Source organism: Phaethon lepturus, unplaced genomic scaffold (genome assembly GCF_000687285.1).
Source record: "Phaethon lepturus isolate BGI_N335 unplaced genomic scaffold, ASM68728v1 scaffold6323, whole genome shotgun sequence".
Classification (NCBI taxonomy): domain Eukaryota; kingdom Metazoa; phylum Chordata; class Aves; order Phaethontiformes; family Phaethontidae; genus Phaethon; species Phaethon lepturus.
In genome coordinates, this window is record NW_010528374.1 from 107783 (window position 1) to 135471 (window position 27689).

General features: G+C 38.6%; 1 protein-coding gene across 1 annotated transcript in view; it reads right to left on the reverse strand.

Moving 5' to 3' along the window:
• The window catches only part of SYT9 (synaptotagmin IX), a 49546-nt gene that overhangs the window by 10690 nt on the left and 11167 nt on the right, over window positions 1–27689 (reverse strand). The window contains exons 2-3 of the mRNA XM_010283659.1: window positions 25818–26169; window positions 22291–22837 (exon numbers count right to left, since the gene is read on the reverse strand). Coding sequence (XP_010281961.1) covers window positions 22291–22837; window positions 25818–26169 — 899 coding nt within the window. The remainder of the gene's footprint in view (window positions 1–22290; window positions 22838–25817; window positions 26170–27689) is intronic.

Here is a 27689-nt window from a genome sequence, read left to right on the forward strand (position 1 = left end):
GAACTGAACAAATATGCTGTGATAAACATACCAAACTCCTCTCCCATTGTCCTCAAAAACTGCCCACGATCAGAGGAAGAAAGCACTGCCTTCATTTTTAATCTATAACCTGCTCATTCCTGTATTCTCAAAAAGGTAGAACAAGATTGGTGTTTGCTTTGCTTTGCCAGTGCCCCAGGCTCCAGCTTCAGGCTTGGGGCGATGGCTGAGGACCTTGATGTTGTTAGCCGTGCCTGACAGTGAGCCGTACAACCTGTCTGATGTCTGTTTCTGGTAATCCTGCCTAAATTTGCCTCTGAGCCCATGTTCCGTTAATGTAGTCCTTTATTCAACAGGGCAAGAGCATGAATTTGCTTCCTTAAAAAATTGCCCAGTGTTACCTGGGAGAGTTAGATGTATTCCATACTGGATAAGCAGTCAGCTGGAGAGTTCAAACCAGAGGTGTAAATCACAAGGTTTGCCTTAAAACGGTATCTTCACAAAAGGAATGAATCCCTTACTGGAACCTCAAGATAAATAAGACCCTTTCATTGCTGTTAGGAGCACAGAGGTACGATGTCCCTCACATTATGCTTCCTTCTTGTTCCATTTCTGGTGGAAAAATTCGATATATGATAAAAATAATATTATTTTCATAATTTTCAGTGGATTCTATTGAAAAGTTTACTGTTCCTGAAACAGGGAGAGGTGTCATCTTAAAGAGGACTGCGACGATGGGCCCTTAAATGGCTTCACCTTTGATTCCTTGGAGGTTGTATTAAGAAGCTCAGGCTGGATCAAACCTTCCCAGTGGAACCTGGAAGTTACCTGGTAGTTAGGGAGTTTCTGACAAATGGGGATGACATTTGGGATCAGATTTCTCAGGTGGATGGCTTGTCCCTTCTCAGAAATACATTTGGGTGCAGAGAATGGGTATGTAAAGTCATGCAAAACAGGCAGCAAGGGATGGAAGGAAACAAGACAAATTATAGGTTACAACTACTGCTTTTTCCTCTGGTCTAGAAGAAAATATGCTGTCCTTGAGTTAGGCAGTGATAAGTTTTGTGCCCACTTTTTCAGAAACTTGCATTTTGTATTTCTGGAGCAGACAAGCTGTGATAGGCCTGTTATCACACAGTGTCTGTGCCACTGTAATTAAAGCATATGTCTCAATTATTCCAGGTTCCACAGTTCCTCATCTATAAAAACACAGACTCTACTTTTTTACTTTTTTAATTTTCTGGTATGTTGCAAAAATAATGCTAATTATGGATTGTGAGGTGCTCAGATGTATTTTTATGCATATATTTTATGCACATCAACTTACCATTAATGGGAGCAATTACAGGCAGTGATGCCCTTGCTTATTTCTTTTAACGTTGCTAACTGTTGAAAGAGGTTTTCAAGGCACTAGTGATTTTAGAGATTTTAAAAATTCTTATTGCTATGTCAGAGCTGTACAGCTCCAGCAATGGTAACTTTGCGTAACTACCTCCTTTAGCAGTTATACATGTCTCTGCAAAAGTCACTGGAAAAGAGAAAAATAGCTGAGGTTTCATGAAATTAAATGATATCATTTGAGCTTCTGAAACATAGAAAGGATTGATTGCCAGCATTTAATTAAATTATCTCTCTTTATTTTCCTCCTAGCCGAGGAGCATTATTTGTATTTTAAACACCAAAACAAATCTTCCTAGTTATTCATAATCTTTCCTGGAACGAATGGAATTATACCTCTGTAATGCAAGACAAACTTTACTTACATCATTCTAATCTAATATTTGATAATGGAGGGTTTTGAATTTTGCTGGGATTTATTTTAAAGGAGGGTCACTCTGCTAAGATGAGGATAATTTAAGTATATTATGTATATGTGTTAAGTTTAAATGAATTAAAAATACTTTAAGAAGTGCTGTCTACTTTTTGGGATATATAATGGTTCATCTGTGTTGAGAAGTCTGGATTCATATTTGAGTGAGCTAAGATATTAATTCAGTTCAGGTACATGTCCAGGACACAAATATTATGTAAATACCATACCAAACAAATTTGAGACACTAACCTTTTTGAGAATTATTGTAAATCTAAAGTATCTAGCATGATGAACTGATGAAGTTAGTTCTACATTTTTGATTATTTCATCACAGGTTTTGAATTATATGTATGAGAAATATATATCAAGAAAAACTCTTTAGAAATGTTTGATTTTAATTCAATTTGCACATGACTAGAACAGTGCCAGCTGCCTTCTACACATTTTAAGATGAGTAGAGAAGATATGACTGGAAAATTCTATTTTCATGACATCTTAAATCAAAGAAATGAACTGTAGTAAAGTAGGCACTTATTAATGCCTCAATCAAACTGTATCTACAGAGATGTGATTAAGTAAAGTTTGTGGAAAATGGGAATGGCCTATCTTTTAAAATTATTCTTTCAATACATCAACGTCAGGCTATATTTCATGTTTTAAGTTAATTTGCAGATTGTTTATTTTCTCAGTGTGATTCCATTTTTTGCATTGCATTGTCTTTATTTCTTTTATTCATGGTTTTCTTAAAAAATGAAAGCAAATAAGAAACTTTTTGAGCTAGGCGTGCGAAAATGAGTCTGATTTCACTTGCTAGGAAAGAACATTAAAAAACAATTCTGAAGCTTTCACTGCAGTGAAGGAATATAAGAAAGCTGAAGTGTTTGCATGTAATTCACTCTGGATTTTTTACTACTTTGGATACACAATATAATTTTCATGTCAAGTCACAGACTGGCTATCAGCTCTACATGCCTATACAATGAAGTGCATATGCCGAAGCTAGTCTGACGGGATGCACAAAAAAGCAGGATAAGAAAGGGCACCTTTGAATCCCTGGTACTCTCTCCATGGGCTTGTCTGTGGCACAGCATTTGCTGCTTAGCACACATTGATAAAAAAGCTAGACCTGAGAGATTCTTGCATAACTAATATAGTGAAAAATATCACCAGCAAAAGAATTTTCACCAAAAAGCCTTACAGAGGGGGAAAGAAAGCACGTAGGCCAGCCAGCCAACAGAAGGTGTTTCATGTACTATTTAAAAAACAACAAACCTCTGACCACTAAGTTCAATTTGCTGCTTACCTAAGTATGTAGCTTTCTCTAGTAGGATTTATATTAGTCATGCCACAGATGATACCACAACAAAGTTTCTACTACCTTTTCTCTGAGCTACTCTGGAGCACCTTATAGTCAGTCATCTTGCCTGACAGACCAATTCTGAATACCACAACTTTGTGCTGTACTTCACAGAGACTGAAAGATGTAGGGATCCTTCCTGCAGACTGTCTCATAGAGAGCTACTATGATTATCAACTCCCAGAGTGTATGTTCTTATTTTAACTTACTCATAGTTTTCCCTAGCATCTTGGCAACTTCTGTATAAAGACAGTATCAAAAGTAAAGCATCCAGCAGATAGCATATCCTCCATTTCTGCTTCAGAGCCTGGAGATCTTTTGATGTAGATTTTTGGGTTTTTTTTTTTCTCTCCTGTTTCCATCATCTTTGTGTCATGACTACTTTTCTTTACGGCAGATCACTGCAGTCCACATAAGGAGAATCCTGCAGACACGACTTTGTGTTGTGCCAGTCAGTCAAGATATCTTATAACGTGAGTAGCTGGAGTCAAAGAATAAGCCTTTCACCTTCATATATTTCAGAACAAATCCAGTTAATGCCTTTGAGAAAAGCATACATGTAAGTTGCCCTTGCCACAGTGTCCTTCATAAGGGAAGGACGAAGGCCTTTTCCTGCAGGCAGTGAAGGTACTTATCTCTCTAAAGACCCAACATCTCCATTGTCGTAATTCATATCCTATACATAGGATGTCAGTGATTAACTGAAACTGCCTTTCCAGTCAGTTAGCTGCATATCGTCCTCAGTTATCTAAATGCGTTCACAGAATATATTTGTTCTTACCGAGTCATTTAAAACTTTATTGATAAATTATTCTGTAATAAGTTCCTTATTTTTAAAAAGCCTCCATTCAGTAAAGATAAACTTCATACACATACTTATTTTTAAACATATGCTTAAATCCTACAGATTTTACTGTCTTTGAATCCTTCACATACATTTTCGATTCCCAACAACTAAAGTGCTTTACTGAATCAGGACCTAAGAGTGAATCTAATGAATTATCCTGTAGCTATTGAGATAGAGATAATGTCTTAATTTGTTCCAAACTATATCGATGAACTGGGGAGATAGTCTGAGTTGAGCTAATGAAAATTAGTAGAGACATGATTGGAAAAGCTGGAGTACTTGTCCTGTTTATGTGTGTGTGGCTGTGTCAGAAATTGATTTCACAGGAGAAACAGAAGTGAGGAACTCTGAAAATGAAACTTCTGTAGAAAGTTAATATAAGTGATTTTTAACTTCCTCATCAGTTATTAAGAGGAGAAAACAGTGTGTACACAGAGTTGTTTCTGAAGGCTTGCTAGATGGCATTGTTGGTCAGAGGAAGAAGTAGTTAATGAAAGTTTAAGCTGCTTCTTGACAGTTAAACTGTTCCTCTGAAAACTCTTGTTTTCTTGACTTGTTACTGCTTTATGCAGCTATTCTATGACTTGTTGCTTTCTACAAAATACAAAGTTCAGTATAGATTTAATAATACAAAAAAGTCTGCCCTGACTCTTCTTTTCCAGGCATTGCAGGCTGCCTTTTATGATTTTGATTTACTGGGAGGCAGGGGGTGCGTGTGTTTGTGTGTGGAGGATAGGCAATGCTTGAGAGCCAGAGGAGATAATTGCATCTTCCTGATCTAATACTTGAAAATGAAAATGTCATCATCTGTAAGACGTGAGTTTACAAGTGAGGTGCTGTGGACAGATTTGCTCCTCCTTTTCTTCCAGTATATCCCACTTCAGTGTATCCCACCTTGTCACTGTTTACACCTTGCAACCTTTGGTATCGTGCTTCAAAAGTCTTTTGAAAGGGAAGCCTGTTGAGGGTGGGTTTGATTTCACAATGCTAAAGCTTTAAAGGAAAGTACTCTAGCACAGTGTTGACTCAAACCTTTCTCCCTGCAGAGGAGGCAGTGGTGCTTTAGAAATGTTGACAAGCTTGAGAACAGCAACGAAATGTAAATTGTTCTATATAGGAACAGATGTTTGGAGGGCAACTGTTTCCTTGAAAGGAAATGTAAGGGAGAGCTTCATCTGGGAAACATGAGTTTTGATGTTAGGTGAAGGTGGTGAAAATGGAAGGACAAGTAAGTCAGACAGACAGGGGATGCCTCACAGAGAGAAGTTTCACAAAACAATCTCACAGCGTAATCTGGAAAAATGGGCAGTAGTTTCCTACAGTAAGGATCAAAGCTTTTAATGAATGTCCATCAGTATCTGTCATGTCAAATCCAATAATTTTTCAACAGTCTGTAATTGATTTGGGCTAGACTTCAATTTTTTGTGAAATACTGAGATTGAAAAAAACAAAGAAAAACAGAGGTTAATGGCATTGTAGTGTGCAGTATCTTACAATACAAGTGAATCTGTGTGGGCCAACCTTGCTGATTTAAAAGAAACTCTTGATGAACATCGTGCAGATAGAAAGAGATGAGAACAGGACTAAATGCTGACTTGTAAGAAGAGGAGGCTAAATTACATGTTAAGTGTTTACTATCTCTAGGCAAATGTGAGCTTGAAGAAAATGAAGGAGCAAATCCATTCTAATGCATAAAATTATTTGTACCATGAATTATTTACCAGTTACCTCTTGCTTCCATTATGTCCTAAGTTGAAAGTAACGAAAAAGAAATAAACATCCTACTAATAATGGACATCTCAAATACATCCAAGAGAAATTGCACAAGAGGAAGGTGGTTTTAAAAATCAGTTAACTAATTAAAGTATTTTAATCCAAAATGTCTTGGCTGTTAATTTTTTTTTCATAGTGTGTTAAAATGAAAATGTTAATTTAAACTAAATCTGTATTCAAATGAATGGATTGGTCTTTCACTCTACCTTGAGTTACAGTGGGGCTGCATGTGAACTTATAGCTCCACTAAAATATCAAAAGATGCTCTATCTTCTCACTCCACTCAACTATCTGTTCATGTACAGGGACCAAAAGCAGTCAGTATGTTAGGGTCCTGAGGGTGCTAACAGGCCTTACTAGTCCTGTTGATCCCTAAAATAACTGTTAGTGAACAGTGTATTGCCATTAATTTAAACTCTGTCTAATCATTTAAAAATTTTTGTGATAATCTGGAAACCAAATCCAAGTTCAATGAAATCCCTGGTGTGCCCTCTCTTTCTTTCTGAACCTTTTTGACTTCTCAGCCCACTAAAAAGTAATAAAAGAATTATTACCTGTGTTAATAAGGTATACCTAAGGCAGACTTTTCGAAAGTATTATTTTCTGTGTGCAGCTCCCTTTAAGTTTGGTGCCTGTTTAGTGAGTGCATGGGTTTATGAATCTATTTCTTCTCTTTTTTTTCTCTGAGTCACACTGACATTTCTTCATCATGATGAAGTAAAGTTATTTTTTCTTTCAAATAGGTACCTTTCCTGTGTTTTCTTGTTATTTTAAAGCCAAGGATCAAGTATCTTTCTGCTGAAGTTTCTCCATGTGTTTTGTTTCTCTAGAGACAGTTCTGTTGTGTCATGCACCCCCTCAGGTCAGGAACCACTGTGAATACTTCATGTTTTTTCTGGTAAAAAGTAGCTTTTTTCTAGAGGTCCCTGATGGTGAAATCCTGTTACCTTTGAAATGGACTTGGTTGCTATTAAGAGGTGTAACTAAATACAAAAAGTTGGCTTGTGAGCTGTCACCTGTATAAATAATAACACCGGTGCCCTGCCAGACTCAAATGCACCATACACAGAAAGTATCAATATAAGAGAAATGGTGAAAAGGGATCATTATGGCTTAAAAACATGTCTGAGAGCATTCCACGTAACCTTCCATTAGACTGAAAGCACAACATACATTTTACTGGTAACACTTCTCTATAAAATTACCCACTTTTAACAACAGTAAAGCATTTCCATAGAAATTTCATTTGCTTCTTAGTAATTTATTTAAATGGGTCACATAGAAAAGAAAATCACTGCAAATTTCAAAGTGAAGCAGTCAAGGTAAAGAGACTACTCCACTGCTAGCAGTATTCTGTTAAAGGATTGGGTGAAAAGGTGTGCGGTTGTTTTGCTTTGATTGTCCTTGCACAGCAATTCCATTTTAATTGCAAGTCAAATGGAAGAATATAATCGTGGATGCTAAGGTTAATCCTACAAAACACATGTATTAAATATGTCAAAATAGACAACCCCCCTAAATATTCAATACTGCAAAATTGTCTCATTTTATACCTTAGAATCTCCATGGTTTTCAAATACAAAAGGAATTAAAATAATAGAGGGAGGAACGAAGAATGAGAATGACAATAGATTAATGATAACTAGACAGCGTCATTCCAGAAGTGTGAAAAAGAGGACCGCTTTCATCCTTTATTTCTCAAACCATGCTACAAAGAAAACTTCACATTAGAATCAGGAGAGAAGTTGGGGTTTTGGTGGTTCTTTTGGTTTATTGAGCGCTCCCTTAGTGAGTTTGCAGATGACACCAAGTTGGGCGGGAGTGTTGATCTGCTGGAGGGTAGGAGGGCTCTGCCGAGGGATCTGGACAGGCTGGATCGATGGGCTGAGGTCAACTGTATGAGGTTTAATAAGGCCAAGTGCCGGGTCCTGCACTTCGGCCACAACAACCCCATGCAATGCTGCAGGCTTGGGGAGGAGTGGCTGGAGAGCTGCCCGGCGGAAAGGGACCTGGGGGTGCTGGCTGACAGCCGGCTGAACATGAGCCGGCAGTGTGCCCAGGTGGCCAAGAAGGCCAACAGCGTCCTGGCCTGTATCAGCAATAGTGTGGCCAGCAGGAGGAGGGAAGTGATCGTGCCCCTGTACTCGGCGCTGGGGAGGCCGCCCCTTGAATACTGTGTTCAGTTTTGGGCCCCTCACTGCAAGAAGGATGTTGAGGTGCTGGAGCGTGTCCAGAGAAGGGCAACGAAGCTGGTGAGGGGTCTGGAGCACAAGTCTTATGAGGAGCGGCTGAGGGAACTGGGGTTGTTCAGTCTGGAGAAGAGGAGGCTGAGGGGAGACCTTATCGCTCTCTACAACTACCTGAAAGGGGGTTGTGGCGACGAGGGTGTTGGTCTCTTCTCCCCAGTAACTAGCGATAGGACGAAAGCAAATGGCCTCAAGTCGCGCCAGAGGAGGTTTATGTTGGATATTAGGAAAAATTTCTTTACAGCGGGGTCAAGCATTGGACCAGGCTGCCCAGGGAGGTGGTGGAGTCACCATCACTGGAAGTGTTCAAAAAACATGTAGACGTGGCACTTTGGGACATGGTTTAGTGGGCATGGTGGTGTTGGGTTAATGGTTGGACTTGATGATCTTGAAGGTTTTTTCCAACCATAACGATTCTGTGATTCTTTTTCGGGGTGAGGGGAAACATGGGAGAGCAGGAAGGCTCTTCTGTTTCCTCCCAGAGACGCTACTGACAAATTCGTAACAGACTGCTATGTAAAAATTGCCAACTGCATACCATGCTGACACGCTGTTGGTATCTAACCCTGTCAGGGCAAACCTCCCTGACTGACCTCCTCAATCAATGCTGTGAAATCTGTGGTGATCTAGCAGCATGGGATTACTTTTACCACTTGTCTTAGGGAATGCCAGGTCCATTTCAGTGTTTCTCAGTATCTTAGCTGCTGATGCTGCCCAAAAGCTCATGCAAATCCAGCTACCCTCTTTTCTTCGGAGACAGTTCCGGACTATCACCATATAGGCTACTTAGGCTGTGAGGATGTGGTGAAGGACAATCTATGCTGTTGCTGTGTATCATTCACCTGCCTTGTAAATAAATAGACTATTTTAACCTGGAAGCTGTTAGACAGTTTACCGATCCAATACTACATCTACTTTGAAGCTGTACAGAAAAAACAGCTTTAAAATAAAACTAAAGACGGTGAGGAAGCTAAAGGAAGGGGAAAGAAAGAAGATAGAAATCCATTTCAGGAAATGCAGACTCTGAAATCAAGTATCATTCAGGTGTCTATAGCGTGAGCAGGGAAAAATGTGATTGTGTAGAGTGTGATAACAGTTCTTTTTCTGTAATACTTGTTCTCTATCAGATATGCTTGTGCCTCCCTATTATATTTAGATGTGTACTGCAGGCAATTTTAGGACTGCTTTAGTGAGCATGTTTTCTCTCTTAAAGAATACACAGAGGGTAATGTAAGATGTGAGATAAAGAGAGCACTAAATATAGAAGTGCTTTAAGACCATAAAAGTGAGTCAACAGAACTTCCTCCTCTTAGAACATTTTTCTTCTAACTTGTTTTACTTTACATGTGCTACATGTGAAATGTATCCACAACAGAAAAGGATTTTTTCTGTGGCTTGTTTTTACTCTTTTCCTGATGGCATCATGTGCATCATGTGCGAGGTGAGTCTGGCTGAGCTGCCCAGACTTTTAGCTCGTTATGTTTATATTCCAAATAACTAGTGTTACTTTGTACATACTACTTTCTGGGTAGGAAAAAAAAGTTGCATTTATAGAAAGTCTGTGAGTGACTGAGTAAACAGTATCTCTCAGTCACTTGGGTGTCTTCTCAAATTTTTGGTTTAGTTGCCTATAATTTAAATAATCTGATATTTTTGAAATGAAAGAAAAATTCTGAGTTGTCTTGTCCTAAATGGCGAGTTCACTTCAGAACTCTTGTTACTTTGAGAATGATCAATGATTTTGGGTACTCAGTTGGACACCTTAAAAGGGTCTCACTTCAGTTTTTTGGAAGGAAGTATGTTTTTGAAAGAATTTAGTGTAATTATCTCTGAGCATCCTGACTCATGACTTTTGGAGCAGGACTGTCCGAAAAGAAAGATAGTATGGTTTTTTTTGTGTGCGGCTTTAGCACTGAAAGGTTTCCTGAAATAAATTATTTTTGAGAAGAACAAGAGAGTAGCTAGATGGAGGTGAAGAGAGTGAGCATCTACTGCTATATCTACTGGTTTGTTTTTGAAAAAAATCTATATTTTGGTGAAAAAAAGTATTATGGTTATAGATAAAACAAAAAGCTTTTCATATGTTGTTTTATAACAAAAGCTTTGTGTTGAATGAAGTGTTTCTCATGGCTTTCCCAAAAATGCTGATACTCTGTGTACTAGGTAAAGTGAAGAATTTGGAAAAGGAGCTGGCAGGTGAGAAACACTGCTGAGCTACTGAAAGCAATGAGTCAGGGGTGCTCGCTGCAGAAACATGCAGAATAGAATATTCTGTTTTCATTCTGTTAGGACTGCTGCAGCCAGAGAATAGTTGGAGATGTGGATGTAGAACTCGAGCCATTTCTCATGGAGAGATTTCTCTCTGCTTTCTCCAGGACCAAATTTGATAGCTCACTCATATTTTAGCCATCAAATTTGGGGAAAGGAGGGGGAGGAGAAGATTTAAATCTTTGCTGAGCAGGCCATTGTCATGTATTTATTTTGCAGAGAGGAATGAAGGGATGGTAATTTGCTTGTTCTGCTGTTCTAGTGAATTTTCTGATGTACATCTCAGGTGATTTGTTTACATTATTCCATGTGGCTTTTTGTGCTGTTCACAAGATACTATTTCCAAACTCTAGCAAGAAGATATGCATGAAATCTGAGCCCCGGTGGGAATTCTTTTCTTGACTTTATAGTAGTCAAGATCTCATCCTGAGTACTACTCATTTCCACCTGCATAAAATGTTGCTGTCCCAACAGAGTGAAGTTTATTGTTAGATTATCATTTACTGTAAGATTCTGTGCTCAGTGGAGTACAGACATTGAAAGGTTTTCATTATTTTAAAATGATTCCTTTCTTCCTGATGATCATAAATAACTCTCTAGGGGGCTCGAGACCAAAGTCTGCTGTTTTCTTCCTACCTTTTTTGTACACTTTTGTTTCCCTTTACTGCATACATATTTATTCTATTGTTGGAGCTCTTCAGAAGGGTTATCATAATGTGGATCAGATGGTTGATTAAACCACAGCTGGCTTTTAAAAATGTTTATAAAACCCCAGCATGCTTTTAAAAAGAAAACACATGAAAAATTCTACGAGTTCTGAAATCAAATATACAAAACACGGTGTGGGAACTGTTCTTTTGCTCTTCTGTGTTAACTTTCGTAGTGTTTGGGTAGCAGTTTCTATATGAACAGGAAATATTAGATATTGTATGATATTGCTAATCTCCTATCACTGCTCATTTTAAAATAGTTTTACTGCAGGAAATGGAAGAGGAAATGTTAGGTAGGAGGAGTGGTGGATGTCAGCCACTTGTACTGTGGCTGTTAGGAATTGGCTGCCTGACAAGCAAGGTTATGTTTTCTGATGTTGTGATAAACTGCTATTTTTAAGATGCCAGATTTGGCCCAAGAATCTGAGTGGGGAATTTTATCCCAATAGTTCATATTATCAACTGTGAAAACCTCCAGCTGTCAGTTGTTTTCTGCTTCCCTGCCCATCACAAGCAAGATGCCATCACTAGTAGGAAATCTTCTTCCAAGACAGTGTATGCAGCTTTAATTTTGAGTTTGTCTGGTGAAATGAGTAGTGAATGATTATGCACTCACTAAGGTAAGCTCTAGCTTGTGACTACTGTTTTCTTGAGTAAATAGAGCAAGGTGTTTAATCAAGCAACAAAGTGCCAGAAACATATAACTCTACAAATCTCAAATGTCATGATACCATAGACATTGCTAATGCAGTCTCCTCATTGGAGCCTGGTTGCTTCACCAAAGTACATGGTGTGAAATACTCCTTCTAATTCTGTGCTAGGGAGCCATAGGAAGGCTTAGACCCTGCAAATGACTTTCATGTAAATGTATGCTTCATTTACCCATGTGAATACTTCCAGTGACTTCAGTGGGACTAACTAGAGAAGTTATTATATCCATAGTTCTAAAATCTGACTGTGCATTGCAAATTGCCTTTCAGTGGTTGTGACGACCAGTGCAAAATTCAGAGGTTTGCATGTGTTTGTCATTTAATCCTACCCAGGCAAGCACAAAGTGATGTTGCAGTGGCCTGTTGGATTTTTTCAGGAAACACTATACTCTATATGTTGCTCCTGATACACTTATATCTTTCTGAATGTTTAGAGAAATGTATCTGCATAAGGAGAAATTAAATAAAATAGTGAGTTAAAATGAAAATCTCTGCTGTAAAAGGTAGTAAAGCTGGAGCTAATAAATCTTGGTAAAAAAACTTTTAGTCAGGTTATAGGTCCCTCAGTTTTGCCATTGTTCCTTTAGTTCCACTCAGAAAAATATCTCAATTGCTATGAAAGAATAATGCCCTTCTGTCCCTCTTCCCTCAGATAGTTTGGCTGCCAAGTAATCTATTTTTTACAAAGTGAAAGAATGGAAGGGTGTAGCTATGTATCTTTCTGCAATAATCTGAGCAAGGTTCTCTACAGAGCCTCAGAAGTGGTCCTCATACTCTGAAAGGCTGGGGATTGAAGAGCGAAAAGCTGTCATGTACACCTCTGAGCCCTCCCAGAGACACTTAGGGCCTCTGCAATATCTGGTTTTATACTTGTTGATCATACAACCAAATCTTAAAAAAATGTGTTGTGTGTCTTTTAATGTTTCTACTCTCGTTTATGTCAGCTCAGTTGTTTCATCTTTCATTTCTTTTAAACTACATGATCCCCTCCTAGGGAGGAACAACCCCATGCACCAGTACAGGTTAGGGGTTGACCTGCTGGAAAGCAGCTCCATGGAGGCGTACCATGGAGTCCTGGTAGACAAGTCATCCATGGGGCAGCAATGTGCCCTGGTGGGCAAGAGGGCTAATGGTGTCCTGGGGTTCATTAAGAAGAGTGTGACCAGCAGGTCGAGAGAGGTTATCCTCCCCCTCTACTCTGTGCTGGTGAGGCCTCATCTGGAGTATTGTGTCCAGTTCAGGGCTCCCCAGTTCAAGAGAGACAGGGAACTTTTGCAGAGAGTCCAACGGAGGGCTACGAGGATGATGAGGGAACTGGAACATCACTCATATGAGGAAAGGCTGAGAGACCTGGGGCTGTTTAGTCTGGAGAAGAGAAGGCTGAGAGGGGACCTTATCATTGTCTATAAATATCTGAAGGGTGGCTGTCAGGAGGAGGGAGCCAGTCTCTTTTCTGTAGTGCCCAGTGATAGGACGAGGGGCAATGGGCATAAACTGCAGCACAGGAAATTCCACCTCAACATGAGGAAAAACTTCTTTACTGTGAAGGTGACGGTGCACTGGAACAGGCTGCCCAGAGAGGGTGTGGAGTCTCCTTCTCTGGAAACCTTCAAAACCCAACCAGTCGCGTTCCTGTGCAACCTGCCCTAGGTGATCCTGCCTTGCAGGGGGGTTGGACCAAATGATCTTCAGAAGTCCTTCCAACCCCTGCCGTTCTGTGGTTCTGTGATTCTGTGAATCAGCTGCTAAAAGTCTCCTAGACTTTTAGGAGAAAAGCTACAAAAGCTATAGATACATATACAGGACATAGTGTTCCCACAATGTATCTTTCTCCACCAGCCAGCTCAAACTTCAGCTTCAACTTCTAATGTTTCTCCCACAAAGACAGTGAGGAGGACTGAAGAGACCCCTTGTGTGATTATTTAGCAAATGGTAAAGCCTTTTCTTAACATTGGCAAGGTCTATAATTTAGCCTGTAAGCATAACAAACATGCATAACCACAGCACCTACAGGTATGGTCCAGTAATTCCTTCTTTCTTTACAGACTATGTTTTGTCCTCTGTAACAGAGAAAAGATCCTGGTAAGATCCTGGAATCCTGAGTGGTTAAAGTGTGAGACAGGTTACATCCTCTAACAAGAGTTTGAAAGAGGACAGACAAGCCTTTTGGTGAGAGGAAGAGCCTGTGTATAGTGGCACTTTCTTTTCTACCTATTTACCTGGGATACAGGTGTACTAGAAGATGAAGTCAAGACTGTACCCCAGCGAGCACACAGCTTAGGTAGTGTTAGAATGCCAGCTTGTCGGGTATGGTGGGGAGGAGGTGCTTCCCAAGTAGCTACGCTATCTCCTGCACAAATACCCGGCGTGTCTTTGTAAGAGTTTGGAGCACAGTTAGAGTTAATTCCTAAGTAAATAATACACAATAACAAAAAAGTCCACTTACTGCTTAAATATAAGACCATGGGAAAATAACATGAGAACTGGGTAAACAGAGGAAAACTGTAAAACTCTGAAATACCCTGTTTGGTGGAGAAAGATGCCTGATGGCTGTGATATCTTGTGGGGATTAAAGGCTAAACATGGCTTGAGGCTTTTCACATAAGCACACTATGTTCAGAGGGAAGAATACTTTCAAGTTTGGCTCCACATATTGCAACTAAATTTAAAAAGTAGAATTTTTCAGAAATTTTGATGAATCCATAAGGTATTGAAATGCTTTCTGTGACCTCTGCTAGAAAAAAAGACAAAGTAAGCATTCCCAAAACTGTTCAATAATTAAATGTGTGTTTGAAGGGATTTTTTTCCCCTCCTTGGCGAAATATATGTATAAATTGAAAGCTATATAGCCCTGTAGAAAAAAGGCTATGGCACAGTCTAACCTTGAATTATGTGCAAAATTATTACAGCCAAGATCACCTTAATACAGCTATTTTAGCCTTAACGCTGTGCAACTCCTCTTTGCTCTTCTTGAAGAATTGTCGCTATGAATTGTAAAATACTAGAGCAATTTTTTGTGTGTGTTTGCAGCTTCCACTAACAATTTTGGATGGTGTAATTGAAGAACAGGCTTTGCTGACTGGGATCACATTTTGGCTTTGCTTTACATGCATTGTGTATGTTACTGTGAGAACTGAAGGCTATCTCCATGAGCCTTATTTAGAGAGAGATTTCTGGAAAAAAACTGGCAGAGGAGGGTGAGGAGAAAGAAGAAGTGGGATGTGTGGAATAGGGATAGTTACAGACTCTTCCACTAATCTAGAAAAACAGGAATTTAGGATTGGGTCTAATGGTTTTTAGCCTGCAGATAAGGTGTGAAGGAAAATGTTCTTCATACACTTTTGCTGTTCTGGTGCTGTCGCACCAGGGAAACATATACGGTACAAAGACAAAAGAGAGAGATCAGGAATATGCAGCACTGATGGACAGGAGAAGAACCAGTGTGGAAACTAGGATTTTAATTTTATAAGGAATTTTGAGTTATTTCCATTTTGAAGCAGAATATCCCTCACTTGACTTGAAATGTTTTGCTTGGATAAAAAACAGGATGGTTTGTTCCTATTTCAACTTTGAAAATATTTTAAAATATTGCAATAGAAAGGCATTCCAAATGAAAAATCAAGACATCTTATTCTGAAATGTCAGTCTTCTCAAAATACTGACTTTAAAATTTTTTTCTTTAAATTCTTTAACTGAAATAGTCCCATTTCTGCTACATTTTTTTGTCTGCTTTAGTTTTGACTTTGTTTCTTTTGTTTGTTTGTTTGTATGTATGTATGTTTTTTGTAGAGAAATATCCAGACTGAAAAAGCTCACTTGGAAACTCTGACGGCCATATCCCCGGGTTCTGTAAACTTCAACTGGCACATAGACATATACACAATTCTCTGAATTACCATTTTCTTAAACTAGTCCCAAAACCTCAATAAGTGTTAGCTGAGGCTTCAGTGATATTACAAGTTTCATCCTGTTTCTGACCTTGCCTGTAGAGCTACAAGGCTGTTAGGTAATCACTTGCACTGAATAGTCACCATTACTTCTAGAGCCAGGCTTGGAGTGCTTTTACCACTGACCCAGGACCAGCCTAGCTGCATCTCAAACCATTGCTCTTCAAGGGATTTGACTTTTTTTCTTCAGAACCTTCCCAAGTTTTATTGAATATTATTCTCACAGTTACTTAGTTGCTCCAAACAGAGGCATCTGCTGTCTTTAAGTTTTCTGAAAACATATGTCAATATTTTATCTCTACCCTATAGAATTGTATATAACTGTATCTGTCCTTTGTTTAGCCATGCTGAGTGCTGTCTCCTAATAATTTAAATGTGTCATTTCTCACAAATCTTCTCCTACAAAGTAATTAGAAAAATCATTAGATTAAAAAAGAAAACACAAAAAGACGAAAGAAAAATCCCAGTTTTGAAAATGAACCTATTCAAATACGTGTTTTTTTAAAAAGGTAAAAACTGTAGGAAAAACACTGGTTGTAGCCGTTCTCCACTGTACGATGACTATTATACCTGTTCTGCTGGTGATGAAGGCTAATTTATTTCTTTTTCATCCTTACTGTGATGATCCTTAGAAATCTGAAGGGTTAAAGATCTATGACTTCTCAGCACCTTTTGGCTATGAAATGATTCATCATACATAGACTTTTATTTTTTTTGTACATTTGATTAAGTAAGAATAGTCAGAAAAGATTATGAAATAAAGAGCGATTTTTTTGACTTAGGACAAGATGAATACCCAGTGATCAGCCTCTTGAAGGCAATTAAGCTTTCTGTATTTTTTTGAGTACTTGGATTTGGTTGTGTGTTTTTGCTTTTTTTAAATAAATCTAAAATTTAAATGAGGCGAATCTTACCTCTTGTGTTTACTGCTTTAATTTGTCTAGCCATGAAATAATTGTTGTTGCTCTTTAAGCTTTTGGCATGCTTTAATGTGGGCAAGACACATGGAGAGAGACTATTGAAATAGAGAGAGACTAGAGAGACTTGCATTTGCAAATCAATTAAATAGGTACATGTCCACATCAACAACTGATTGCCTCCCTGATGCCAAAGCCTACGCATTTTAAACAAATCGAACATGAGGTGAACAGTGGGTATGTTTTCTGTATTACAGAAAAAATTGACTAGTGTTTCCCGTTTACTACTACAGTCCTAAAAAGTAGATAAGGCACATAACATTGATGGGTTGTATTTGAATACTTACATAGAGCCAGAGATCCTGTTTGTTTCATTTCTATTCTATTCTATTCTATTCTATTCTATTCTATTCTATTCTATTCTATTCTATTCTATTCTATTCTATTCTATTCTATTCTATTCTATTCTATTCTATTCTATTCTATTCTATTCTATTTAAACATTTTAAATGCTTTTCTGAGATCTTGCTCAATGCCATCACTTTTCTAAACCCAGCAACTTGCCAAAACAGGAATTTTAGAAATACTGGCTAAAATATCTTGACAAGCTAAATGTTTTTTTAAATTGGAGTAGGTGGACTTAGTTGACTTACTGCCAGCTACAGTATATGTACACGATCAAAGAAGATAAGCATTGCTACATAGAGTGGATTAAGGCTGGTACCAGGAATCTGCAGATTCTGGACCCAGTCTCATTTCTGCTATTAAGTAGTGTCATGTCTTCAGCAAGTCAGATCCTTTTTGTCTGAGTCTGTTCCACTGTCCATGAATTAGGGACAGTATTTAGCTACTTCTTTCAAAGAAGGAAGCTTATTTTCCTCAAGTTTTGAGGGTGTAAGACCTAAGGATTATGACCTGCACCTACGCAGGTACATTTGGCACACATTAAATTGCTCACAGCCTCTTAGCAGGAGTGGTCCTGAGCAATGCAACCTTTGGGGAAGTTTTTTTGCAGTTTGAGGACAGAAAAGTTTTGAACTGCAGAAGACCTGGTAGGTTTGGTCGGATTTCAAAATTTTAGGCTTTTATTATGCTTTCCATAAACAACTGACTGAAATAATTTAGTCTCTTTTTGTTTCTCTTCCACACATACTGTGGTTGGCATTAACATCTCTGAAACAGGGAACTTGAAACTTCCTTCTGGTGATGTTATGATTCCAGTTGCATTTCAGCTATACAACATAGTTGCCTAAAAATACAGATTCTCAAATCTCTCTTTCTTGGGCAAACTTGAGAACAACAGTGGTGAACAATTAGCATTTCCAGAATGCAGAATTTAAAATACTGATAACCATCCTGCTTTTTAACTCTCTTTGTCAAAACACTGGCATGTATACCAACATGCAACTTAAAGTCAATATTTTTTTAAAATACGGTTTTGTAGTAAACATTCCTTCTATGCAAAAGGAATTCAGCATTATCTGACACACTGTTGTATTCTTGACCAGTACATATACCCTAAAAGAGTTTGAAGATTCATAAAAATGGATGCAATCCATTTCTTGGCTTTGCAACTTCTAGCATGTGCTGGCTCTTTCTTTAAGAAAGGCTCTTTACTTCTTTCTGTAAGTAAGAGTAAACAACTTGATATACAGCTTCTGTTTCTTTATAGCTTTGAACTCTCCATAAATATATTTTGGATTTTCAGTGAACCACACACATTCTCTAAAGTCTGTGATACATTACTTCTCAATTTCTATATGTATTACCCAGGGTTTTCTTTCTGTAATCTCTTCTCCCTTTCTTTCAGCAATATTTTTCTTCTGTTTTTTCACTCTCCTTTTGTATCCTGATACATTGTTTTTTAACATTGGGGCTGGATGCTACACTCTTCAATGCTTAGCTAGAAACAAAAGCAGAAGTACTTCAAAATAGCTGTATTCAAAACACAGTAGCCTTTTAAATCCTTTGTAGTACTCTGATTGCAGATTGAGAATAAAACAAGGTTTGAATCTGACCAACTGCTTTCACCTTTATCAAAGTTTCAATTTACTTCACACCTGCATAGGAGGTGGATACAGCAAAGAGCCTCAAAGAAACCACAAGATAAGGGTAAATGGTAGCAGTCAATATGGTAGCTAGAATTTATAGAATATTAAGTGCATAATCACTGCAAATCTTATAAATATCCTTTGAGAACAGAACATTATAGAAAGAGTCACAAAAACGGGTTAGTTTGGGATGTTCAGCCTCGGGGTGAGATAAGAGAAAGGTGCCAATGGGGTGTTATGAATAAGATTTCTTTTTTTTTAAAGTGAATATATAAGCTTAGACACTCAGAAAAAGAACAGTTTTCATTGTACCATGCCTAGATCTCAAGTATAATTATATCTGACAACAGAAAAGATAGCATCAGTGTCAAAAGAGATATATATATATACACTGTAAGACTAAAGTCACAAATTTGCCTCCTAAAATGAGTAGTCATTTTGGAAAATGCTGGCCCAGCTAAGAATGGAAATTTCCATTGTTCTTTCTCACTCTCATTATTACCCTGCTTTGAGTGGAGGCCACTTTTAAATACAACAGTCTATGAACATTACAAGAACAAAGCAAAAAAACCCACCCCAAACCCTAGATATGTTTTAGAGGCTACTAAACAAAACATACCAACTACAGACACCCAGCCTAAAAATAAAGAGCATCTTTTTTCTTGATGAGCCAGAAATCAGTGTATCTGTCTGGTAGATATAAAAAAAGCTTATCTAATTCATTCATGGTCATCTAAAGTTGATCCAGTTAATTATTTCTTCCATTAAACAGCCCACTGCTGCTTTTTTCTGGTTGGAAAAAGTGTCAGTGTTACAGGAAGGAGATTTTATGCTCACAGGACCTGGGATTAGAAGAACAATCATTTTAATATTGGAGATTTGTGTTTGGAGACAGGTTGCTTTTGTGCATGTAGAAAATTTTTATGCTGACATGCATCTGTGTTACAAAATAATTTCAAATTCTGGGATGGCAGCAGTTATCATAGTCCAAAGAATCAAAACTGTTGGTTTTGGATTAAAAAAAAAAATCTTCCAGTGTTATTAGAAAACAGAAGAAATCACATAGCATAATAGGTCAATTTAATGGCATTGTTTGCAGTGAAGCTGACATTTCAGGCATAATCTGCAGTGCTCACTTGAACTGGGCCATTTTGCTAGGCAGAGAAGGATTTGATACATTCTTTTATACTACTGTGTCAAACTGAATTAGAACATAATAAAATAAAGGCCGTTGGGGTCGCTGGTTATGCAGTGTAATAAGATGCACAAGGAATCAAAATGAAGGTACTCTTCAGAAGTATGACAAACTTGTCATGTAGTTGTGAACCTTTCCTTTTTCTAGTACGCTACCTTGGTTTATGCCTCCTGTGCTGCACTCTCTGTTGATCTACATCAAGTGAATTTTCTTCAGTAAGTTTGCCCAGCATTTGTCTGTTTTGAATTATTATTATTTGAAACAAGAAGACATTCAAAGATAAAATGACTGAAAACCTGCTACAGTTGATACAGTTTCTGTTTGCAACCATAAACTGTCCAACAGTGCTCAAAACTTTGCAAAAATTTAAGAGCTTCACTAATACTGCCTGCTGGCCTGTGCAGCCACAGGAGTATTCACTTCAACAGCTTCACTGCGCAGCCCGTAGGGTTCTGCTCCTGCTGTCCGTCTGTGACATGTCTAAGCTACACAGACAAGAAAACGTGCTGAAACTTGGTTTCTTAAATGATGCTCGGAGGGTTTCTCATAACGTTATGGAGCAAGTTCTAACCTTTGAAATTTTGGAAATGTTAATTAGTAAGCTGAATACTCCACGCTTTCATTTATCTGATACTCTTATCTCAGAACTCACATTAGCCAAAAATGGATTGTGTCTCCTATGTGATATGAGTCATTTGCCTTGAAAAGGTCTCTATTAGCTGAAAACCCAGTGACGAGTCTAGATGGCAGGTCATGTGTTCTGTTTGGATAAACACAGTTACATTTCACACGGGAATTAATATTAGTAGGAATTAATAAATGACTCATGTTTCAGTCCTGAATTTCATTTCAGAGATTACAGAAAATCTGAAGACAAACTGTATGCCACATCGCTTTTGAAATTTGGAAGGGGAAGTGATTAAAAAGAAAATAACCAGAGCCAATCTTTTGCCTAAGTTAAGGCACGGAAAAAGGACTACTATGTATCAAACTAACTCCAGTGTGCATGTGCATTCAACTTTCAGTTGACTGTAAAACTGAAAAGTTGAGCTTGGGACACTTAACGCTGTACAAAGGCAGGCTTTCCCCTGGAATGACTCATCTGCTCTGTCAGATTCTTTTCCCTTGAGGTTGAAGAGCAGTAGCTTTTCACAGAAAAAGCTCGTTCAGCTTTCTCTGCCACTGAGTGTCCATGCCTCACCTGTACCTCCAGCGAGGGAACTGCGGATGCTGTTGCTGCAGTTCCGTCCTAGTGTGGAAGAGGTCTGTGCAGTGGGCGGGTGCACAGCATGTTCCACACATGAATATGTAACACTGACTCAGAACACTGAGAAATCACCTTATCAATTTTCAAAAAGAAATTCCAAACAAAAAAATTGATTTAATCCATTTGGTCTGTAATAGAGCATGCTACCAGACCACAGAGGTATAAGGTGAGGGCCTGAACTCATGAAAGTATTTGTCTCAGAAAATCCTTAACTTTCCACCGGCTTCTTACACTCAGCTAGATATATGCTTAAGTGCTTTCCTGAACAGAGCTCTAACACACTTTGATCTTACTGTTAATGATGTTTGGGTTTTTTGACTCTAAAATGTGCACTCCATGTGATTATGGTTTGACATAGCAAATGAAATATTTATTGACTTTTGGCACTAGCAGCTTCACCTTTGTGGATTTCTGTAATGTATCATTCTCATTGAAGGTCTGTTCTCCATAGAACGCACGTGATTAATTTCTAATAGCATTACAAGGAAGTTGGCTCATGGTTTGAAAAGAAAACTCTTTCTTTCCCAAAAGTAACTTTTGTGGTTTTGTACCTAATCATTAATTGGATTCATGCGTAGAATTTGATACCAGAGACTTTGGGATAACAGAAATATAGACTTATTTTATCAGCTTCACATTTTCCTATGTAACAAAGTGATGCCAAACAAAGACTTAAACCAATTCAGCGTGTTTCATTGCTTTCCTGGAATAGCATTGTCTGAACTCTGTTCGTCTGGATTATAGATGTGCGGTTATTTCACTTTATGAGAAAATAGCCTTTTGAAGGACTGAAGATTACTGCCAAAGAAATCTTGAATCTGCAGTTTTTGCTGATTAGTATGCTGTAATTGATATGGCAAATCATGCAAAACACAGAAAGGCAGACAAAGTAAGAAAAGTAGTATTTCCTTAAGTAAGTTTTACATTAAGTAAGATTAAGAGAAAAACATTCTCCAGCTCTTCTACCCTATCAGCAGGGTAATGACTAAACCCACTACCTCCTACGTAAGACATTCTTTAATATAATGAAAGAATGAGAAATCAGGACTCAAAATGTACTGTCAGTTTCCTTGGATTAAGGTCAAAGCTTGAGAAAGAGAGAGAATAGCCTGTTTTCCTTCATAAATTTACCAGACAATTTCAGTTATAATCAGATTAAGGCGATAATATCAGAAAAAAAAATCTCAAAAAGAAAAATTGTAATACTTACATTGGTGACATATTCAATATCCTTCCAAATATTACATTCCCTGGGAAAATCAGCCAAATCTAAAAAATTATCCACTATCACTTGGCCAATCAAGTCATGCCTGGAGAATCTGTCAAAGTCATACACAGAGAAATGGAGTTTCCTTGCGTTCAGATCATTGTATGGGACAGTAAATAAAAAAACTTCATCAAATACTGGATTTAGGGTCTTTCTGTGCACTTTAGTCTGGTGTTTTGTTTTTCTATCAGGAAGCAGATATATCTTCACGTATGGATCTGAAGTTCCAGAGAAGTCCTTTGCTGGCAGGTTGATGGCCTTGTGTATCTTTACTATCAGCTGCTCTAAATCACAATCATATTTCAAAATAAAGTTCAGTTTTCCACATGCCTTGCTATTACTCCTCCGGCCATCGTCTGTGTCCACTGATCTTTGTTTATATAGCTCTGGCTTAATGCGGCCAATCCCCGTCAGTTGCTCCTGTTTCTGAACCTGCTGGATGTTGAAGTCAGGGTTGGAGAGGTTGAGCTGTCTTCGGATTGAATTATGCCTTAAGTGAAAATGAAATAATTGAATTAGAATGTGTTGAGGATGATAAGAATCTGTGCACACACACTAAAGATCCTGTCCTCATTTGACACGTTTTTGTAATGTACACCAGGGTCAGATTTTTACTCGCATGAAGTGATAAAGCACGATACCCAACAATTGTGAGAGCTCCCCTTCAGCATTAGACTGCTAATATCATATAATTTTCAGTTCCCATATCTCAAGCTAATGCTATGCACTCTCCAAACCTGGCTGAAGAAAATAACAAATGCAAATTCATGGCCACTGCAAATCCAAAGGATCTGCCTTATTGGCAGATATAATGTGATATGAAAAGAATTGTAGCTGTTCTTATCAGTTACCATTTTCAACTGATTCATTTGGTTTAGTACTTATGAAATGAGTTACGTTATGTAAATGGCAGTAGGATCTGGCCTATTATGCCAGGGGAGCTTGATAATTTCTGGTTCTAAGATAAAGCTGGACAAAGAAGGATGCTTCCTGACATCTCTGCATTTTAATTACCTGTTGATGTCTACGACTACTTTATTTACAAGTGAGCCGTTCTGGTCTGAAATGGTCTGTTGACCACCCCAACAATTGCTTTGTTTTTTTTCTCATACCCAATGTAATAAGCTCTGCGGTACTTTGTCTGAAAAGCTCCTTTAGTTTCATTACTCTGAGGAGAGAAAGGTGCTTTTAGCTTTGGTCCAGTGAAATTTATTACGTGGAGTCACTCAGTTACTGTGATTGAAATTTCCACTTCATGGGATGATAACAGAAATCAAATTTGCAAACCCTGTTGGGGTAGTGGGATGTGAAAGTTGGATTAGGTAAAACCCTCATCTTACATGAGTTGGATTCCACGTTTTTGTCCTGTTCATATGCAGCAATCATTCAGTGTATTGGAGTAGCATGAGCTGTGGTTGAACATAGAAAAAGCATGTGGAAAATGCTAGCACAGGATTAGTACAAAGCTATTTATGTTGAACATAATCAGCAGTAGTTTCTCCGCTATCATTGTTCATTCACTACTTGTAAATATGTTTACACATGCTTAAATCAGGAATGGCCTCAGATACTATACTATTTTTTTTCTTTTTTTGCATAATAAATACATAATTTTACAGGTATACATTAGTAATTTCCATGATAAAATATTATCATGTCACAAAAAAAGATTTTTATTATTTAACTCTTAAGCCCCTCATTGCAGTGAGAGGTGCAGAATATCCTGGGGAGGAATAAAAAGGAAGGCGCTGGAGAGACAGCTTAGTGAGGATTGTAGCAGGGGCAGGTGCCTGGTCTCTGTGGCCACACCGGAAAGCCGCAGATGGCTACCCAGTTATGCCAGAAAGCAGCAGAGCCAAAGGGGAACAAGCAAAGGATGCAGTACGAGCAAGATGGGCCCCTTCTGCTCAGTGAAATTTGTCTTTTGGAGAAGACCTGGGCAAAAGTATGGGACAATGAAAGAGGGGGGCAAAGAGCAAAGCACGTATCAGCAAACGGCATAGGGCAGGGGTGGGACCTGGACAAGTCATGCCCTTGTGGACAGAGAGCCACTACTGGGAACTGGTGGAGAGAGCCAGACTGGGAACAGTTGCCAGAAGAAAGATCTGCAAAGATTTACAGGAGTGAAGACACTGTCCATGCACTCAGGATGCTGAAGCAAGTTCTTTTACAGATTGGGATTGCTGCTGCTTCTTGTGAGATGATTATGCTGTGGTGTTATTGTGCATTCATCATTTGATTAAGCACCAGAATTTTGCTGCCTTGTTGTAGCAGAGAAAGCCTGTCTCTGACTCAGTACTTTCACATATCAGAGACACACATGAGAGCTCTTGGTGTTAGATGTCAGATATGAATCTTCTGTTGTTAATGAATCTCATGACATGCTTATCCCCAGCAGTTTGAAAACAGAGCAGCACCAGCCCTGTACTGTACTTATGGACTATTAGTCCTGAGTTGGAATTCAGCCTTTTGTGTGGCAGGGTGCAAGCTTGGGTATCCATAATTATGGCTTTGACCTCCCCATAGATTCCTACAACAAACTGAGTGCTGGCCATTCTTATGCTAATCTAAGAGGGAAGGGCATGCAGAGGTTTTGTGGCACAGCATTAATGCTGTTCTGGGGACTTCTCAATTCTTTCTGAGACATGTTTTGGACAACTGGCAATTACTGAACTGGCTGCTCGCTGCTGTCATCTTACCCATGTTCAGGTGTGCCTGCAGGCAAGAGTATTGGCTAAACCCACTCTCCCAGATGGCCAGAAAGGAGGCTAGCAAAGAGAAATTGCACTAGTGCAGTACCTTCTCCAGCTGAAGTGTATCTGCTTTGACTCAGAAATTTACTGGCTCTTCACATGCTGATCCTTTTTCCTACTGTGTGAAATACAATCCTTTTATCACCTGCCCCTGCACACACTCTCACCCTCCCTCTTTCCTCTTCCCTCCTGTACTGGTTCTCCAGTTCCCCTGGAGACATCACTGACTCCTGTACAGTCACCTTCCCCCCACCCCAGTCATGATTCTAGCTAAAATCTATGATTTTTAATCTTATTTCTAACTCTTGCAAGTGTTTCATTAGCTTGCCCTACTTTTCTTCTTTGGCTGTTTTAAAAATCTTTGAGGAGGTATTACTGAGTGTTCAGCATCAGTGATAAGTGCAAATGAATGTGCTTTACAAGCTAAATCTAGGCTGTTCCGGTGCTTTAAAGGACACACAGTGCTCTGTGTTATCCAGCTTCTGAAGGAGTGGCACAAATGAGACAGTAGTTGATAGAAGAGCAGAATTGTGATCCTGTCCTTTTAACCTAAGAGGTTGGTGCACCTCAAAGAATAACTTTTGTGTAATTTTTTTAAAAAAGAATGTGGCAAGTAAATTATGCATTTTTAATAGATCAGTGTACTGGATAATCAAGCTGTGCTCTTTTGACTGTATCTCTATTCATTAATATCAGAGCAAAATTGGAGTTACTGACCGAGCAGAAGAGGTTGGTTCAGTGATCTGACGATGCATTCGCACATTGTGTACGCAGTTCTCCTTTATTCCCACCTGAGCATCTAATGGAATATCAGGGGAGGTGTGGCTGATCTTCATGGAGGACTCCGGATAGGCTGTAGGCTGACCCAGATAATCCTCACTGTAGTCATGGTCATTGGTCTCTGTATCTGTGTAGTTCAGTGATTCTTGTTTGTTGTCTTTGTTCCCAAACGGCAGACCACGCTCTCGCCAAGGGATCCAACAAAGCTTCCAGGACACGAACAGGGAGACACCAAACAGAGCAAGACCACAGGCTGTGACAATTAAGGATAGCAAGCTTATTGAGATATCTGCAAACAAGAAAAACACATGCATGTCACATCTTTGTGCTCTCTGGAGCTCTGCATCTCCAGGGCATACAATATGGGAAGTAAACATCTCTGGATTGCAGATCTACAAAAATTAAATTCTGGTCCCTGCAACAGTCATGTAATAGAAACACATTAAATGTCCTCTTCTTCCCCCACGACCCCTCCAAAAAAGGCTTTAGAACTTGGTTTATATTTTCCCTCCAAAATCTGGGTGTGATGAAGGGTCATTCTAAATACAAAAAGGGCTGTTCATTTAGGTTTCTAAGTGATGAAAGAGTAGGGCCTGCAGTATATTTTGTTTTTTCTCTATTTTCCTTTTTTGTAGTAGTTTCCTCCACCTCCTTTAACAGAGCTGACTGTCTTATCTTCCAGCCTCTGTATTATACTTACACAACCATGAATATATGCACACATGCACGTATATGGCATGATTTTTTTTTTAGGTATTCAACTGATGTGTCTTGTTTCATTACTTTAATTCCCTTCTAATCTTAGACGCATTCTTATCTTCGCAAATGATTTCTGACTATCAATATGTCTTGCTGTTCATAATTTAGTTCACATACCAATATCTCTTCAAAAAGGAGATTTTTCTGTTTTTTAACTCCAAAGGCTCTTTTTCTGTTTCTAAACTTCTATTATAAAAGGAACATGGAGATGACTTTTCTGTTGTTTTTCCCCACATTCCTAGCATTATCCTACTCCATAATCATATCAACACAAATAAGCTACAACTGGGAGAGGCTTTTTCTCTGTTTTGCTTTGTTTTAAGTTGCACGTTGGGAAAATGACTCAGTGGCACAGCTGTTTTTATGGTTACAGTGTTTTTGAAATTAGTTTCTCTGTGGATTACACAATACATCATGCCTTAAAGAAAATTAGTAAGAATTCTATTTTACTGCCTCAAATTATAAACACAACCTGATTAAAGCAACTTTTCGCACTGTGTGTAGGTTCAGAATGGCAGGCTGCATCTCTCTAGCTAACAGCTAGCATAAATTTTCAAGGGATGGCATGAGGTTGAAATGTACCGCTCCTACTAGGACAATTACTTAAGAATAACAATTCAGAGGCAACAGCCTCTGTGAATTTGAGGGAAAAAAAAGTTTTCAGAGAAGTGGAAAAGTCAATACCTTTTGTCCCTGCTGCGAGTCTCATTCTCACTGGACAAACAGATTAAATTTCTGCAGAGGGGGGCGTGCCAGTATGACCAGCTTCACGCAGGAGCTGCCCAGTTTATTTTGCATGCTGTAAACCAGTTTTAAACAATTTTAGCCAGCATGGCCCTTTCTGTCCTTCTTCCAGTCGTATGAAGACAAAGCTCATTAACAGTGGGGACAGCACAGCAGCTGTTTGGAATTATAGCAAAGAGTTTCAGAGCTGAAATTAATTAAAGAAATTCCTTCCATGCATAGAAGGCAATTTGGGAGAAAGCAGTATGGTTGTTCTTGATATTTTTGGAATATTTACTGGTAAACAAGTCTGGCAGTGGAGGCAGA